Source organism: Asterias amurensis, chromosome 1, assembly GCF_032118995.1.
Source record: "Asterias amurensis chromosome 1, ASM3211899v1".
Taxonomy (NCBI): Eukaryota; Metazoa; Echinodermata; class Asteroidea; order Forcipulatida; family Asteriidae; genus Asterias; species Asterias amurensis.
In genome coordinates, this window is record NC_092648.1 from 1390480 (window position 1) to 1407329 (window position 16850).

Here is a 16850-nt window from a genome sequence, read left to right on the forward strand (position 1 = left end):
ACACCCCCTCCCTCCTTCAGATCTGAAACAGGGGTTGCCGAATTTAGAAATGGAAGTATTAGGCCGTGCACAAATCAAGCAAGCTTGGCTATGCCTGCGACTACTGTACTGCGGGGGTAACGTCGACTAAGAGGGGCTTTTCAACGATCACGCCCAAGCTGTCTGTGCTGACACGGGTTCTTACTGTGTCCTCGCAACACAATACTTGCCTCCGATTGCCCCAATCGCTGCCAGAGGTAAAACGTGTTGTTTCTGAAAAACAGAAATGTTGCAGACCGGTATTGGAAGAGCTACAAGCAATGTATAAGAGAGTCTCGTGTCTAATTGCTCAAGAGGTGTTGACCCATTAAAACGTTACTCTAAGTTATTAACGGTGCTTCGCCGATTGTACACTGGACAAATTATTCAAGACCAATATAATGATGACGGTAGTTTGTGAGCAGGATGGACCCATGCAGGGTATTTACATTGATAATATTAGTACTTGGTTGTTATAGTGCTTTATCATACCCCCAGGGATTAACGTTTTTGAAGTATTAGACCTATTCCTTTATAGCACAATGTAATGGTTTACAAGGTAGTTGCTGTGGCGCAATGCGCTGCCGATCAGAACAGGAACACCGGGGCAAACCCCTTCTCTTTTCGATAAGTTATGACCTTTAACGTACATTACATAATACACGGGACCTACAGCTTTACGACCCATCCGAAGGACGCAGCACGGTTAAACAGTTAAATTAGCAAATTATATTTCTACAAGATATATATCATCTTGATTATGACATTGTTCACTTAATTGTTATACGAGAGGTTGATGTGAGAATATTCCCCGTGGGTTTTCTGACGGTCTCAAACTTGACCACAAGTTCGCATCTTGTAAAGTTTGCACTACCCTCAGTAGATTTTTTGAAGATTAACGTTTTTTCCACTTCTCCTTCCGCTTCTCCATGTAGATACCTGGTCATCATCCACCCCCTACGGTCTCGCTCCTTCAACACCCGGGCCCGAGCCTCCCGCAACGTGGCCGCAATCTGGGTGGTACCCTTCCTGGTCCTCGCCCCGTACTTCTACCCCCATCTCACCTCCAGCTACCGTATGTACAGTCAGCTCGGCGTCATCCGCCGGACGATATGCCACTCAGACCTACCCCACGAGTTCATGAAATGGTACGCCGTGATCCAGTTCGCCGTGCTACTCCTCGTGCCCGTTGGGCTGCTGTGCTTCACGTGCTTCTCCATCGCGGGGAGGCTGTTCCGATTGACGGAGGATGAAAAGATGCTCAAGACGTCGTTGAGAAAAGAGGAGGCGAGTCGAAGGAAGGTAAATAAGAAACGCACCCGTAGGGCGTGGTTCACACCCACTGGAAAAATTACTTACATAGTCAAATATGGTTATCATCAAAAGCTTGATGAAAAAAAAGGAGAATTTTACATGGTGTGTGTTTTCAACCACACCGATGGAGGATCTCGGTAATCATGTCTCAAAAAAGTTCCTAAAAAGAAGAGGGGAGTAGAAGGAAGAAAATAAAAACGCATCCGTAGGGGCACAGCCCCTGGAAAACAATGCTTACATAGTCAAATATAGTCAACATCTAAAGCTTGGTGAAAGAAAGCAATGGGAACAAGGTGTGTGTTTTCAACCATTACCGATGTGAGGGCCTTATGGTAACATTATATGCAGCCGTGTTTAAACCCTCGGGTAGCTTTTCTCTTTATATTTATCCTCAGTGTGGTGTCTCCATGTGCTCATTGCACTTTATCTGTGTCGGTTCTGATGTGATAAACGAGTCCATCACAATTACTCATTAAAATCTGCTAAAACGGGTGATAATCATTTCGCAAAAGGTCCTTTATTTCTTCTACGTTTTTATACCACTACGTAGTTTGTGCAGTTTAATTATCCTCAATGTAGTGTCTCATAATGATGTGCCCATTGCACTTTATCTGTCAATTCTGATGTGGCAAGTGAGTCCATCACACTAACGCATGACAATATTATACACGGGTTGTACTTCTTATCAGCGCAAGAAGTACTGCAGCCGATTTCACGAAACGCTAGGATTAATCCTAAACTCGAGTTATGACGAGTAACTCGTCCTGACTTAGGATGGGTTCAATGCGTCCTAACGTCTATGAATACGAAACTTAGCTCGTCCTAAAGCCCTAGGATTGATCCGAAGTTAGGAAGAGTTTGGTGAAATCGACGGCAGGGTGGATTTCATAATGAGTTGGGACTAGTCTTATCTCGAGTTAAGACTAGTTACTATGTCGTCTTAAGTGTTTTTATAACCCTTAAAAAGTCCCAAGTTAGAACTTCCTAGTGAAATTGACCCCTGTACCTGATTTCACGAAACGCTAGGATTAATCTTATCTCGAGTTAGGAAGGGTAACTCGTCCTAACTGAGGATGGGTTAAATGCGTCCTAACGTCTATTGATACGGAACAAAACTCGACCTCGGTCCTAAAATTACTCCTAAGTTTAGGATGAGTTTCGTGAAATCCACGGTAGTCGGCCTTGCATCCTGTCTTTCAACCCCTATTACTTTCCATCGGATATTAACGCCTAGAAAATGAAAGTGTGTAAGTCCGGACGTTCCCTGCGGAAGAAATAACCTTCCATTTCGATGTGTAAAAACTAGTTCATCTCTAGGCAAGCTGCACTTTGGATTCGCGGTTAAAAAAGCTGCAATCCACGGAGGAATAGAAAGAAAAATTGGATCTCTTTGTATTTATTGACTTATACAAACAAAAGTACAAAACACTAGCAGTACAGTGACGCAGTGGAGCAGACTGCTGTAGTTTTTTTTAACGCTGCATATACGAAGTGTGGACCTGAGATGAGGTCCTCAAAATAGGGACTTGAAACACTATGTGGGTTGCCACACACCCACACAGTGTAATTTACAGTTTTGAAGAAAATGATTTTAATTACGTGTACACTACAAAGGAATGTCCACAGTGACTGCAACACAGAACTGTGTGTTTTGTGGTTGTATGTTGGGGGGGGGGGTCGGTCATGAATTAACGGCCTTTGTGATCATTACAAACTGCAATAACATCTTGGGAGAAAAAAAGTAAACACATTTATTTGAAAATATCCAGTGAATACAATATTCTGAATATTAGTGTTTGGATTGATACGAGCCACGGTGTCCTAACTCTCGGGTTACTACATGTGCACGCCCGTTTTGTGAAATGTGACACTGAGACAATGTTTTGCTTTTCATCTGTTGCGAATATTTTGCCTCTGTCTTTAGAGTGCCACAGTCAGTTGGGCTTATTTATTACAGCTCTGGAAGAAAGTGGGAGTTCAAGATTACTAAGTCAATAAATCAGAAACATTTATATAGCGACAAAATCAACAAAAATTGTTCAATGTTGTGGGAGAAATGCTTTTCGAGGATCCGTATGGCTCTGTCTAAAAACAACAGCGAAACTAATTCACTGAAGAGACACTCAAGCCTGGAATTTCATATCTAGGAGGGCAAGGCCGTTTTCGTTTTGCAAAGGGCACTCCCATTGGACAATCGTGTATGGAACCAATGGCACTTGGGCAAGACAAACCTTAAAGGGCATTTCAAAAAAACTGACACGTCATGTAGTAAACTTCTTTAAACAAGAAATCCTTTTTGTTCTTTTGTTTTTTGTAGGTTGCCAAGATGGTTCTGGTCGTCGTTTTCGCTTTTGTCATGTGCTGGGCGCCTTTTTTTATCGTGACCTTGGTCAACTATTTCCTGAAGATCCTGAGCAATTCGAACTTTGTCTTCTGGCAGTCAGTCCTTCTGCTCTTTGGTTTCTCCAACTCCTGCATGAACCCAATCATCTACGCCTTCATGAGCCGTGCATTTAGGCGTGGTTTCCGGGGGATCATCGTCTGCTTCTGCCCTTGCACCAAGCCCTGTTTTAAGAACAGGGGCAAGTTCGGCAAACCACGGCCTAGTGTGACCATCATCTCGAGCGAGCCGGCTACCGAGGCGTGCCGTGTTGGGGGCGATAGCTGCCCGAGGGGTAAGCGACGCCGCGCGCCACCAGACCGCACCTCGCGTTGGAATAACACCCAGTACAGTGCGGTCTCTGAGACTGAAGCCATTGACATGACTAGGTTACCAGGGAACAATGCAAATGGCGGTCCGTGTGATCACCACCACCACAACCGTCAACCTAAAACAAGTGAGGATTCATTCACGACCAGCATCCTCCCAACGGACAGTGGGTCCACCGGATCTCATAACCCATCCTGGACACCATCCAGTAGACCCTGCATCCGGGAGCAGGAGGAAGAGAAACCGGATCACGCGCCATTCGAAGACGTCACCCTTGATGATGAGACTCAACAACGGAACATCGTCACTGACTGTAACCAGAACGCCCCGGATCACCCCACCAAGCATCACCACGGGCTGAAACAAGACACCGCGGAAGCTGGAAACAGACACGGACAGCTCCCCATAATCCAGAACACTGAAGATAATTTCAGAATTGAAAACATTGGGGAATGAACATCGCTACACTAAATGAAGATGAGTTTCCTGACTGTGTGTCCCCAATCGTCAGTGGGTTCGGACTGTTAATCCTGTCGGATCAAGACAGTGACACGGAACGGATCCGGAATCTACCGGATGTCTTTCAGTGTTGGGTTATATTTATTGTAATCAAATATAAACGTGCACAAAAAAATCGTAATTTTATGATTGTTCAGTACTAGCCATCACGTAGACATCGAACTTGCACATCGCTTTGTTGAAGAGAGAAAATCTGTTGATTTCAATATTTCAAATGACTTCTTTGAGTTGTTGTAAATATCGTACGATGAAGTTTGTGGGAAAAACCCCGTTGAAACAGAGGTGTGACTGTATTCACAAACTTTTTTGATTGATACAGTGCAAGCACCACAAGTTAGCTGGTTAAAGTTCTTCCAAAAGGACATGTATCGTAACCACGTATCACTACACAGTACATTTAGCTTTTTAGAGAATATATGGCCACGTAACACGTAGCTAAAAATATTGTTCTGCGAAACTGTGATCATCTTAATTATAATGCTTGAAATTTACAGTAGTGACGTATACATAACAAGTATACTTACAGGTTTCCGGACCTGAAATTCCATTTTTAAGAGGGCAAGACCAATTTAATTTTTTAAATGGCACTTCCAGAAAATCTTGAAGGCTATGGGGTACTTTTGAAGGGGCACCAACGCCATCATCAGGGGACGTCACAAAAAAATGAGCGTTTTTTTTTTAAATATTGGAATATACAACTTGAGAAGCGTAACTGTCAGTATAATGCCTCCAGATTATTTTGTCCAAACACTTGCACGATCTGTTAGGAGTTTTGCCACACAGGACAGCATGAAACTGAAGGATTTCTCCTCTTTGTATACGAAATGCTGTCAACTTGTCATATAGTTAAATATAATCTTGTTTGTATTGACAAACAAGGCATGCATTATAAAACAAAATATATATATTACTGTATATAAATGTCTATTTTGATTAACTATACACTCTTTAAAAAATTGCATTGTAAAAGTTTTAGGTCAGTATATGTGGGAGGGTGTTGGGTTCGAGTCCCACCCTTGTCCTCTAAATGTGTCACGACAAGGAGTACTTTAAAAACACACACTCCAAAGAACTAACAGTAAAACTCAAACTACACTACACTCAAACTTTCACAGTAGACTGACACTTGATACTGAGGGGTTTGAGGCAACTAGGTTGTGGGAGGGTGGTGGGTTCGAGTCCCTCACTGGTCGCTCTAATCGCTCCTCATCTCAGCATGTGTGTCATAATACGCTACACAGTACTTAACACCCACGCCCAACAACTAACAACAAAGAAACAATACATACATCAACTCTTTATAGTGTGCGACACTTAGTTAAGTTGTGTGGGTGCTTTCATTTTTACCGAGGACAAAACAAAAAAGGGAAAATACAAGGACTCCATGGGGAAATTCTAAAGCTCTGGGTGCTCCACGAGGAATTATGTGTACAAAGTCTGTGAGAAGATCTACAGTACAGGGACAATGGAAAGAACAAAAGATGTTTACACAGGGATGCAAAAAAGGGAATGTGTGAAGCTGTTTGTTGAAGGATCTGTCGACTCTTTTATTTATTGTATTTATTCGCTCAAATCGTTATGGTTATCAAACAAGAGGACACTCAAAGGTGACTAGAGCTGTGACCAATAAACCTTTAAAAAAAAAAACACGCGTGAATGAGATTAGATTTAGATATGGAAAGCACAAAACCCAAGGCGGGATTCGCACCTGTCACCTTTCAAAGAGGTGAAAGGCTGTCCACCATGCCACATAACGGGGCACCAACTGAGCACGAGAGCTTCGTATTCTCCACCTTGGAATGGCACAACGATGGTTTGTATATAATCCGCATTTTTGATGGCAGCAATCTGAAGTATAAACGTCACTTTGATTGTAGAAACATGTATATTTTAAACGAAGTATTTGTATAGGAGCAATAACAAGTGATTATTGGTTTTACTATAATAAGAACTATGTCAACCGTAAAAAATGTAATCTATTTAAATTATGAACGTGTATAGGTATGTGGAAAGCTAACGATTTGTATAAAGAGAGCGTTATGATCGATATGTGATGTTAAGAAGACTTAAGAGAGGGTGGTATGAGAGAATGTGATGTGTTGAAGGTCTGGTTTTAAAGGCACTGGACAGCTTTGGTAATTGTCAAAGACCAGTCTTCCCACTTGGTGTATCCCAACACGTATGCATAAAAATATCAAACCTGTTTGGGCTCAATGGTCATCGAATTTGCAAGAGAATAATGAAAGAAAAAAACAACCGTGTTGCATTACTTTTTATGTGCTTGTGATGTATAATAAACGGCTTCAGCTGAAATATCTTTAGTGAGAAATTACCTCTTTCTGAAAAAACTAACTTACTTCAGAGGGAGCCGTTTATCATAATGTTAATTTACTATCAACAGCCATCCAATGCTCTTTACCAAACACGTTTTTATGCTAACAATTGTTTTGAGTTATTACCAAGCGTCCAGTGCCTTTAAATGGAGTGTATACGTTCGCTGATTGGAGCCGACTGTTTGTTCACCCATGTACAGTTGTAGATAACTACAATTCAACTAACCTGTGAATATTTTATTTCAAAGAGGTGGTATTGTTTGTGAGATATTGCAGAAAATATGGAGCGGTTGTGTTCACGCAGGAACAAGAATCTGTAATTGGAGTATACAATCTGAGAATTGTTACCGCGGTAACGCTTCTTATATTCATTTTGTGGTTATACAAATTTGAAAGTTTCAAAATGCATTATCTTCGAATCTAGTTGTTGTTGTTGTTATCGTTGTTTGTTATTATTATACCTATACTGATTACATCTGTTTTGTATAAAAACAAATGCTCTTATGAAAATATTGGCGCTATTAAGTTCGCGATTTGAATATTTTAGTACAGCATGTTTTGGTGCTATATCACAATGAGATACGATCCACGAAATATTGTTGTTATATTTATCAATTTATTTACTACGAAATGGATGTATGTTTATTAAAAAATAATACAGGTTACATGTTACCAGTTAAATTACACTAGGTATACATTATTGTGGCTTGTATCTCACTGGAGTTTTACTTAACAGAGAAACTCGTCAAGCAGTATTTTCAACTTTAAGACAGTGAGCCCAGGCGGTCATATCGAGACGAGAGGGAAATTAAGCTGGTACCTTCAATAGTCTTAGTGCAATAGTTGTCCGTGTAAACAGGGTGTCAGACTAGCAGTTGAAGTATATAATTCGTATTGGAAATAAGTCATTGTTTCGGAATCACCTTTTGGATTGTAAAAAAAACAGAACGTGTATTTGATGGTTGTACAAAATAAATGATAAGAAAGTTTTGAGAAATGTTAGATGCCAGTTTAATGTGTTTGGGTGTGTGTCAATGTTAAGACGCTGCATTATAAGTCTTGGTCTCACAGATCATAATTTTACAGTGCAAGAAAAAACAAATTCAGGTATAGACATTTAAAACCAAATAAGTTAGGGCTGGGTTTGGTTCGAACATGGGCCTTCTGATCACAAACATAATACATATGCTGCTTGTCCTATTTATGTGTCAGTGTGACCAAGAGTGACACAATGACACAGAAGCCTGATTACTGTCACATTTGTTCAATAAAAATGATTAACATTCTAAGGCACAGCAGGCACAAAAAGAACAAAAAGTAGCTAAGCATAACAAAATTACGCTTACAAGAATAACAAAAACTCCCAAAAGTACCATGCTACAAGTACAATTTATGACTGGTATCCTGCTCATTTCTGTTAAGCAGAAAATTGTTATTCTGTGCTTAAGCAGCTCTGTCAATTTGGGCCCTGGACCTGGGGAAAATTACAGAACTCGTGTCTCTCTGAGTGGAATGCATTGTTTCCTATTTCAACTCCACATCTTGTAATCTTTTAGCCATTTTTTATTCCGAAATTGTGTTTTTGGTCACAATGCTAGTTATGCAAATATATTCATGAAAATGTCAAAGGGTACAAATCGATGCAACAATATGTACATTATCTGATCCGACATCACATTTAATAGATCTATATTATCACTTCTGAAGATGCTCCTTTGGTGTGGTATGTGGTTTGGGTATGAAATCTGCAGATGGAACATATCAATGGCGAGAGTCATCCCTCGTAAACATTCATTACATATCCTAAAAATGCCTCATCGATCGATTGAAATACCAGTAGACAACTTGAGAATTAAATAAATATGTGCACGTGAGTAGATATACACATTCAAACCGGGGATCTATAAGAGTCCACGGTTCAGGGAAAACTAGGTCCACAGTTGGAAAACGTGTACAAAACCAATAGGAGATGTTGCAAACAGAAGTATAAAATACCAGGCAAAAACTAGAAAATAAAAATAACTGTGTGCTATACCAAACTGCATTATGATATCATGTGGTCAATGCATCTACACAGAACACAGTCAATTATCATACTGTCTGACTATTCAATATCATCCAGTTTGGTTTTGACACGGACGAGCCGGAACGTTCCAACATTAATGACTCGAGGGTGATTACTGCTTTACATTCCGGTTAGAATGTTCACGGGTGACGTGATCGTGCATGTTAAGACGGTTAAGGGATTCAGGGGTTAATTAAAACATCTTGGGTGAGTGGAAAGCGGCGGTATAAACGGCTGCACATTGTGGTAGGTGGGAGGTTGTTAATCAATGTGTATATAGTATCACATTTGTTGAGATGATTTTTCCTTGCGTGGAGGCCACTTCGCCAAAAAAAAAAAAAAACAGTGTCTAGTTGGTAAAAAACTGCTCTAGATGCAAAGGTCATGGGTTCAAATCCCACCTGAGTAATACGCCTGTGATTGTTTTCACTGAACTCGGGAAAGTACTGAGTATACAGTTTTAACACACGTCGGTGTAAGGGTTAAACACACAAATTAATATACTCAGTGTCGTATAAGCGCGACAAACAAAATGTTTCATATAATGGGGGGACTTGAACAACTATGTGGACTTACACACACATAGTGTTTTTGCAAAGTGTTGAAGGATGTTTTTCTGAAGTAAACAGAACAAAATGTCAAAAGGTAAGTGTGTATGCATTCGGAGCTTTGCGTTCGCTGAGCTGTAACACCCGAGTGATGGTTTATTCAGCGATACGTTGTTTGTGTTGTGTACATAGCAGATACTTAAACCGTGGGGCTACATCTACTTTTGACTTTGGGTATGTTCAGACAGCGTACTAACTTAGACCCGAACCGGTCTAACTTTTACGAGCAGCGGGGGGTGGTCGTAAAAATAAAAACCCATTGCGTTCAGACAGCACAGAGTTAAACCCGATCCGGTTTATCTTCGGTTTTAAGAGGTCAAAGTAGACGCGACCCCGTTGCTCTAACATCCGGTTATATTCATCAGATTCACGCACCGAGTATGCCGAGATACCGAGTGCCCCATGCCCTGGATGATCAGACAGGGCATAATTATTTGATACAAATGGCTCAATCGAACGCGGTAACAGTTTTACCGTTGGGAGGATATGGGCACTTAAAACAAACATGAACACGACTCGAAATTATTTTAAACAAACAAAATATTGATACAAACCGCCGAGAAAACTCACCAAAATATTGTCCATATTCCATGAAACAGAACACGTTTCATTTTTGTGTTTTGTTTTATACCACTGTTTCCGATTTAATAAATACTTTTAGTTTGTACTTCAATCGATTGGAATTTGCGATCTCTCAAAAGCTGGTGCCGCGATTTTTATTCCGATTGAGTCGTTCATAAACACAACTACACACGTGCAAGTTACGTAAATACATGTACTTTGCAGTATTTTCCCAACTTCCCAACAACGTGGTGATATTGCTGGCGTAGGGAATTTCCCCTACACACAGCCTCGCGCTCACTGCAGTTCATTCTCCCAGATTGAAAGTACAGCACGCTAGTAACGGTGACGGCAATAGAAAGGCACATCCACGGGATCGGTGATGGATAACTATGGGATATCAGAGAGTGATCACTATGGGATGGCAGCGCTGTACATGTGAGAAGCAATACAACATATGCTTCTTTGCTGCGCTCGTAGTATACGCATAAAAAAAACAGTTTCAATTTATTGTAGGACACTCAACAAAAAAAAGCTTGGAAAATATAATTTTGTTTAAGAATTTAATAAATCATGGGCGTGGGCCTGTGTTAAACTGCATACACTGATCGAGAGGGTTTCGCCAACTCGGTAAGCGGCAAGAAAGTAATATAAATACTCGGTGCTTTTCAGCATCAGAGGCAACAGAAACCGTATACAAGCACTCCGGGTTCCGGGCGTGTGCATTGAACCACACAATGGGTCGTCCGTTGTGAGTTAAAACCGGATGTCATTCTGTCCACACGCAGTGTTAAAAGATAAACCCGAACCGGTTTAGACTTAGACCACCTCGCTGGACGGTTTAAGTTTTGGGGTTTAAACCCGATCCGGTCTAACTTTATTTGCGTTCACACGCACAAAAGTTGAACCCGAACCGGTCTAAGTGGACTTAGACCAACTTTAACACGGCGTGTGAACGACCTCTATGACGTGTACAAGAAAGCGAGAGGGATTGATTTTAAAGTAGGTGTAGTTTGTTGCTTTCAGCGAGTGTTTTTTTTTCTTTATTTCGAAGCGGGAGGGGGTAGCGACCTGTTGAAACTGAGGGCTGTTACAAAAAGGGATCTGGTTGTTTGGCAGAGTGAGATGAGCACGTCATCGCTTCGCCTTTTTGTACAAAACCAATCGGTAAAAAAATTCCAAATGTTGACGGACAAAATGAAACAAAAAATCGTCGATTAGCCGTGTCGACAATATTGAGTGTACTCTTGTCAATAGTTTTTTTGTTTTTTTGGTCTTTTATTATCCAACTCACATGTTGAGCAGATCTCACCCAGAACAAACATGTATATAGACCTAGATGCACTAGTTTGTAAAAATGTTATTTGATCGGGTGTTGGGAAATGTTTAGTCTTTTCAGTTCCTTTCTTGGTGCTTTTAAAACTGATGCTGATTGTGTGGGTGTGCGTTTTATCGATCTGTTTATGAATGGGAGTAAGGATGATGAATGTCTGAGATTCTGAAGATACTATGGTTCTTTATAAACAGCCAAACATTGTTGCCATGAACCTTGAGAAAAATAGCAATAACGAACACAATTTCATATCGTACCAAACGGGCACCAGACTTATTTAGTCCTCCCGCCTCGTTTTGATAACAATGCTTATATAAACGAAACTAAGCCGCCATCTTGATTTTGGTGAAACACGCAGTTCTATCTAAGTACTTCATGAGTTGGAAAACATTTTACCCGACGCGTTTACCTCCCTTTAACGTTTATTCGTATTCTAGCAACCATTACTCCCCTAAAGTGTTTTTAATTCCCACGGTTTGGTTGAGCAGGCGTTGTAAGCAAACAAATTCGTCACCCACTTTTTTCAGTCTTCCTATCTTCCCGCCAATTTGAGTGTGTTTGTGATGACTGTTTACTGAATAGTGCAGTCACACCCTGACAATAAAGAGTGGACTATTGGCGATAGACAACTTGACAAGCCGAGGCTTTGTGGCTCCATCACTGCATGGTCCTTTGGGACTTTTCAAACTGGAAAGATCTTAGCGACCATTGTTGGCGCGCACAGCTCCGTCCTCGGTCTTATCTCAAGTTCCCGACCAGCGGATGCCGTCTGAGAGATCATACAAGAGGGTAAATCTCAGACCCCACTCACTCAAGAAGATATTGGCATCTTCAAAGAAGGGAATATTTCTCCAAAAAAACAAAACAATAACAGATCATAAGGTGTATCAATGAATAGATCACTTTATGTTATTCGAGATTTTTCATTCAGTTGATGTTTAAGAATTAATTTGAGTAAAAATTGTATTAACAGATCACGTACAGGTCTTTGTGGTAACACAGAGAAATAACCAAGATGTAATGAAATCCAACCAATATACCATGTGCCTATACACAAAGAATGAGCTTGTACGTTGGTCCTTCAGGCAAGATACATACGACACTGATTCTATGGGTAATTTTTACAATGTGTGTCATAATTTCCAAAGTTCAGGAACTATCAAGAATTAAGAATTTATGTGATGAGTGCGCAAGTGGGCCAGAGCAAATATTAAAACATCGGTTAAACTTAGCACTCATAGTGTACTAAATGTCGTCCATCGTGAGGCGATCGTGGTTGACCCGCACAGACTGGGTGCGATTTTACCACAAAATTACAATTTCTTAAATGGTCTTCTCTTGGTCTGTTATCGAAAGTTTCTGAGCCTACGATGCTCCAATTATAAGCCATCTATACTTCACCACATACTTAAGTCTAGAGATGTTGGACACAAGAGGGCCATATGTCTTTCAACCCTTGATTGCAGATTCACACCATTCAAGACACGTTAAGCGCTATAACATTCATCAACGAAGGAAGAAATTCAGACATCTCTCTCGTATGGTCTGGTGTGAGGACAGTGTTGACGCATGAAATTCAAACTTTGAACAATGAAGTTTGTTAATGTTATGACAATGTGCGGTGATCATGGCAACCAAATCGTACCAGAAACATTGTGGTAAGAATTATCTCTTGTTGTACGTTCTGATTTGTCGTCGTAGTTAAACGACCCATCTTTAGGGCAACATTTCACGGCATGGCTCACCGTGTAATTATCAATTACAGCCCATAGGTTTACGCGATTGACATAGTGCAGTAAGCGAATAATTCGGTCCAGGAGGAGAGGCCGGGATTCGAACACACACTGAGCTCGGAGTAAGGCACATGACACTATTCACTCACAAGTCTGGGGCTACCGTTGTGTCTTTCTCTATGAGTTTTAAATGGAGAGGCTGTTCTACAACCTCGTTTACTGTTATTGTCTAAACAACCTTCTTGACAGAACCAAAAATTTGGCTTTCTATAAAAGAAATTATAATAATTGAAAAAAAAAAAAACCATCAAAGATATCGCAGAAACTGTGACCAAATGGGTGCTCACAAATTACAAGTTACATATCTGTTGTTTTTGTAAAATGAAAGAATAATAATTGAATCAAGCGGCGCCAAAGGTCGTTATTTCAGTGATAGCTCCGAGGTTTTTAGATAGACAAACAAGACACGTACATTGCTTTATGGTAATGAAGATAGTGATGGCACCTTCCCGGTCACTGCTACAGCGTCACATTGGACAGAGGTAATTTCTTAAGTTGCCCTGAGCTGTGTTTGGACACCCCTCCCCCATCATGTGTTAATAGATAAGTTTCACGGTGTAAGACAGACGTAAGTGTGTACATTTTCAACATTTTTTTCTTCTCCCTTTTCTAGCGTTGATGACTTTCATCCTGTAGCACCCTGTGTCAGACTGTAGCTGCAAGGGTTTACAAACTTGCCCAAAGCTGTCAGCTTCTTTTATCCGGTCTTGTCTTAACACTCGATTAAGCTTAGGGCTGTAGACGATGCTTTGCTCTTCAGGATTTCGTCTTACAGTCTTCCTACGCGTTTCATGAACCATCAAAGGCAAAACGGCAAATAAAAAACCCAAAAGCTAACAGGTGGTTGCTTCTCTTTCGGTTTTTTCTCTAATATGTATATTTATATGTTATGTTAAAAGTTAAGGAGAATGGACGAGAAAGTGTAGATTCGTGAATAGAATCTACGAGCCGAAGGCAAGTACATTGTAGTCACGAATCTTCACTTTAAGAGTTTATTCTCTGACTAAAACTATTTCTGTGACGTCATTGTTTAACAATGACTATTTCCAAGACAACGACTATATTTTTTATTCAAACAAAATAAAATTTGTTCAACCCCAAAAATCATTTACAAATTTACCCAGTCAGTTTCCCTTGTGGTTTATATTGATAAAATAAAATGAGCTAACCTTGCCATTCTCATCAAATTGAACATAATTGCGCAGTTTCACTGATTTGTTTTTTAATGTGACTGTACTTTTTATTTATTGAATTAATTGTAACTGTTATTAGGAATCTGGTAATTGTACTTTGTTGTACTTAATTTTCCAGCTTGCAAATTGCTAATTTATTCGCTTGCATATAATTTTCAGTATCATTATGTATTGATTTTACTTTGAAGTCCACTTTGAAGCATCGCATATAAGTAAGTTACTCTACAATCCATTTATAGCAAAAAGATAAGCGAAGGGTTTTAATGGAAGGTATCTAGAAAAAGCTGGGAAATTATAGCAAATTAAAGTTAAACCAATAAGAGTAAAGTGATGAGGATAAAGGGTAGTCAGTATAAACTTTCGTAATTTCTAGACACCGAATTATGTTAGTAATTACCAACAGCGTCCAGTGCTTTTACACAAGTTTACGAACACAAGTCCAGAAGGTCTGTGGCAAGTGAAAATCTACAATAGCAGCTCAGAGAGGCACAATATGCATTGTTCATTTTTCCTTTGACTTGGAATATAGACAACATCCATGTACAGGGAGTTCCAAAGTGCATCAATACGTTGGGATGATAGAAGATTATCTCACTGTGATGCCCCATGGGACACAATTTCCTCACAAAATTAACACTTACGGTACATGCCATCATCAACAAGAACAGCTTTCCAACATTAAACAGAGATGTAACCCTTTTGGCAACTTATTCAGCATTTAAGTTAATAGTACAAGTTAAATTGCTCTACGACATTTGGTTAACTTGATTATTGTAAAGACCGCGCGCGACCATCGTAATTGCCGACCCGTTGAATTTCCCGCGGCAAAAGGGGGTTATCTTTTATACAGACCGAATGGAGTCCAAGTTGCTGACTTAAAGACACTGGACACCTTTGGTAATACAGACCAGTATTCTCACTTGATGTATCCAACATAATTATGCAAACAATAAAAAAATCTGTGAAACTTTTGACTCAATTGGTCATTTAAGTTGCAAGAGAATAACAAAAGAAAAAACACCCTTGTGGCACAACTTTGTGTGCTTTCGGGTGCCTAACAAGGCTTTAGGCCTGAAGTCTTTTAATATTAATTTGAGAGAGAAGATACCTCTTACTTCAAAGCTACGTTACTTCAGAGGGGGCTTAACCTCACCCAGAGTGAGGAACAGAGGAAATAGGTTTACAGGCAAAAGTTTCTGAAGTATTTTCCCGTTTTCTTTGGGGGGAAAAAGGCAAAAGGGGAAATCAACTGATATGCTGCAAAGTTACATGACTTAGAAGAGCATTTGTCATTTTTTGGGGTCCCAATTAGTTAAAACTAATTTGTAATGGAGAGAGGTCAGTACCAGTGAGTCAGCAAGTGGGGATGCACTTTCTCTTGTTAAAGGTGCTGCGGCACACGTTGAGGCTTGATTTGAATAGCTCAGAAACCAGCCTGACGTGATGTTTGGATCCTAACAAATGTACCTTTGACCTCATCACAGTAATTTCACACGGAGATTCGCAGTCAATGTACAAACCCATATATAGTGAACAAAACAACACTACCCGATGCACAAAGTTATTATGGACACGTACAGTGCTTGCAGACGGTCGAAAGTGCAAGCTAACACTACATCATGGACCAATCATAACACAGATACTGGAAGCTTACGTCAGAGTACATTTATCCAATGAAATTGGCCTATGAAATCACTGGGCCTGTATAAAGACCAGTGTCTGTCTTGTGGATAAAGACAGGAAACCAGTCTAAACTTAAAGCAGCTTGGAAAGCTGTTGGCAAGACTAACCCAAACCATTCCTGACATTTTTTCAACGTTGTGCTTGGTTTATTTTAAGCTGTTGCCTCTTCTTACTAATAATCGTTCTCTCCATCAATGCTAATAAGTTAGACTTTGTACCGCCCCTTTAAGTACAATTTTGACGCTCTCCAAATATCTTTGGGGAGCTCCTAGTGACGAAGCACTGGCCGTTACGGATTCAAATCAAAGAGGGTCAACTGCACATTTGGATTGGGCTCAAGAGGGCAGCTAGTATAACCTGAGAGAAGATCGTGTTTCTAGTTGCCATTTCTGCACGTCAACGCAGATGACACTTTAGGGGTTTCAACGGCATGTCGTTACACGCTAAAGCGCAGGAGTTGAACGAGCTTTGAGGAATGTTTTACATAGTGTATAGAACCCATGTGCTGCAGGGCGATTGAGTCTGTGTTTATATACAAACAGAATGGGTATCCATTTTTCAACATTGTTACAGGCGTTTTTATGGTTTTTCCCCTTATGAAGTCTGTGTATATCAAGATGAAGCACAACATGGGCGAAATTTCACTGGTGCACAAAATGAGCGAAATTTCACTGACGTGTGTAAGCACTGCACCAGTACTTTCTTGAGTTCTGTGATCAT

At 40.3% G+C, this 16850-nt stretch overlaps 1 protein-coding gene across 1 annotated transcript in view; it reads left to right on the top strand.

Moving 5' to 3' along the window:
* Positions 1 to 7846, top strand: part of LOC139941893 (somatostatin receptor type 2-like) — a 63072-nt gene extending 55226 nt beyond the window's left edge. Inside the window, exons 3-4 of the mRNA XM_071938543.1 lie at positions 954 to 1320; positions 3650 to 7846. Of these exons, the coding sequence (XP_071794644.1) occupies positions 954 to 1320; positions 3650 to 4498 (1216 nt within the window). The 3' untranslated portion in view covers positions 4499 to 7846. The remainder of the gene's footprint in view (positions 1 to 953; positions 1321 to 3649) is intronic.
* The last annotated feature ends 9004 nt before the right edge of the window (positions 7847 to 16850 follow it).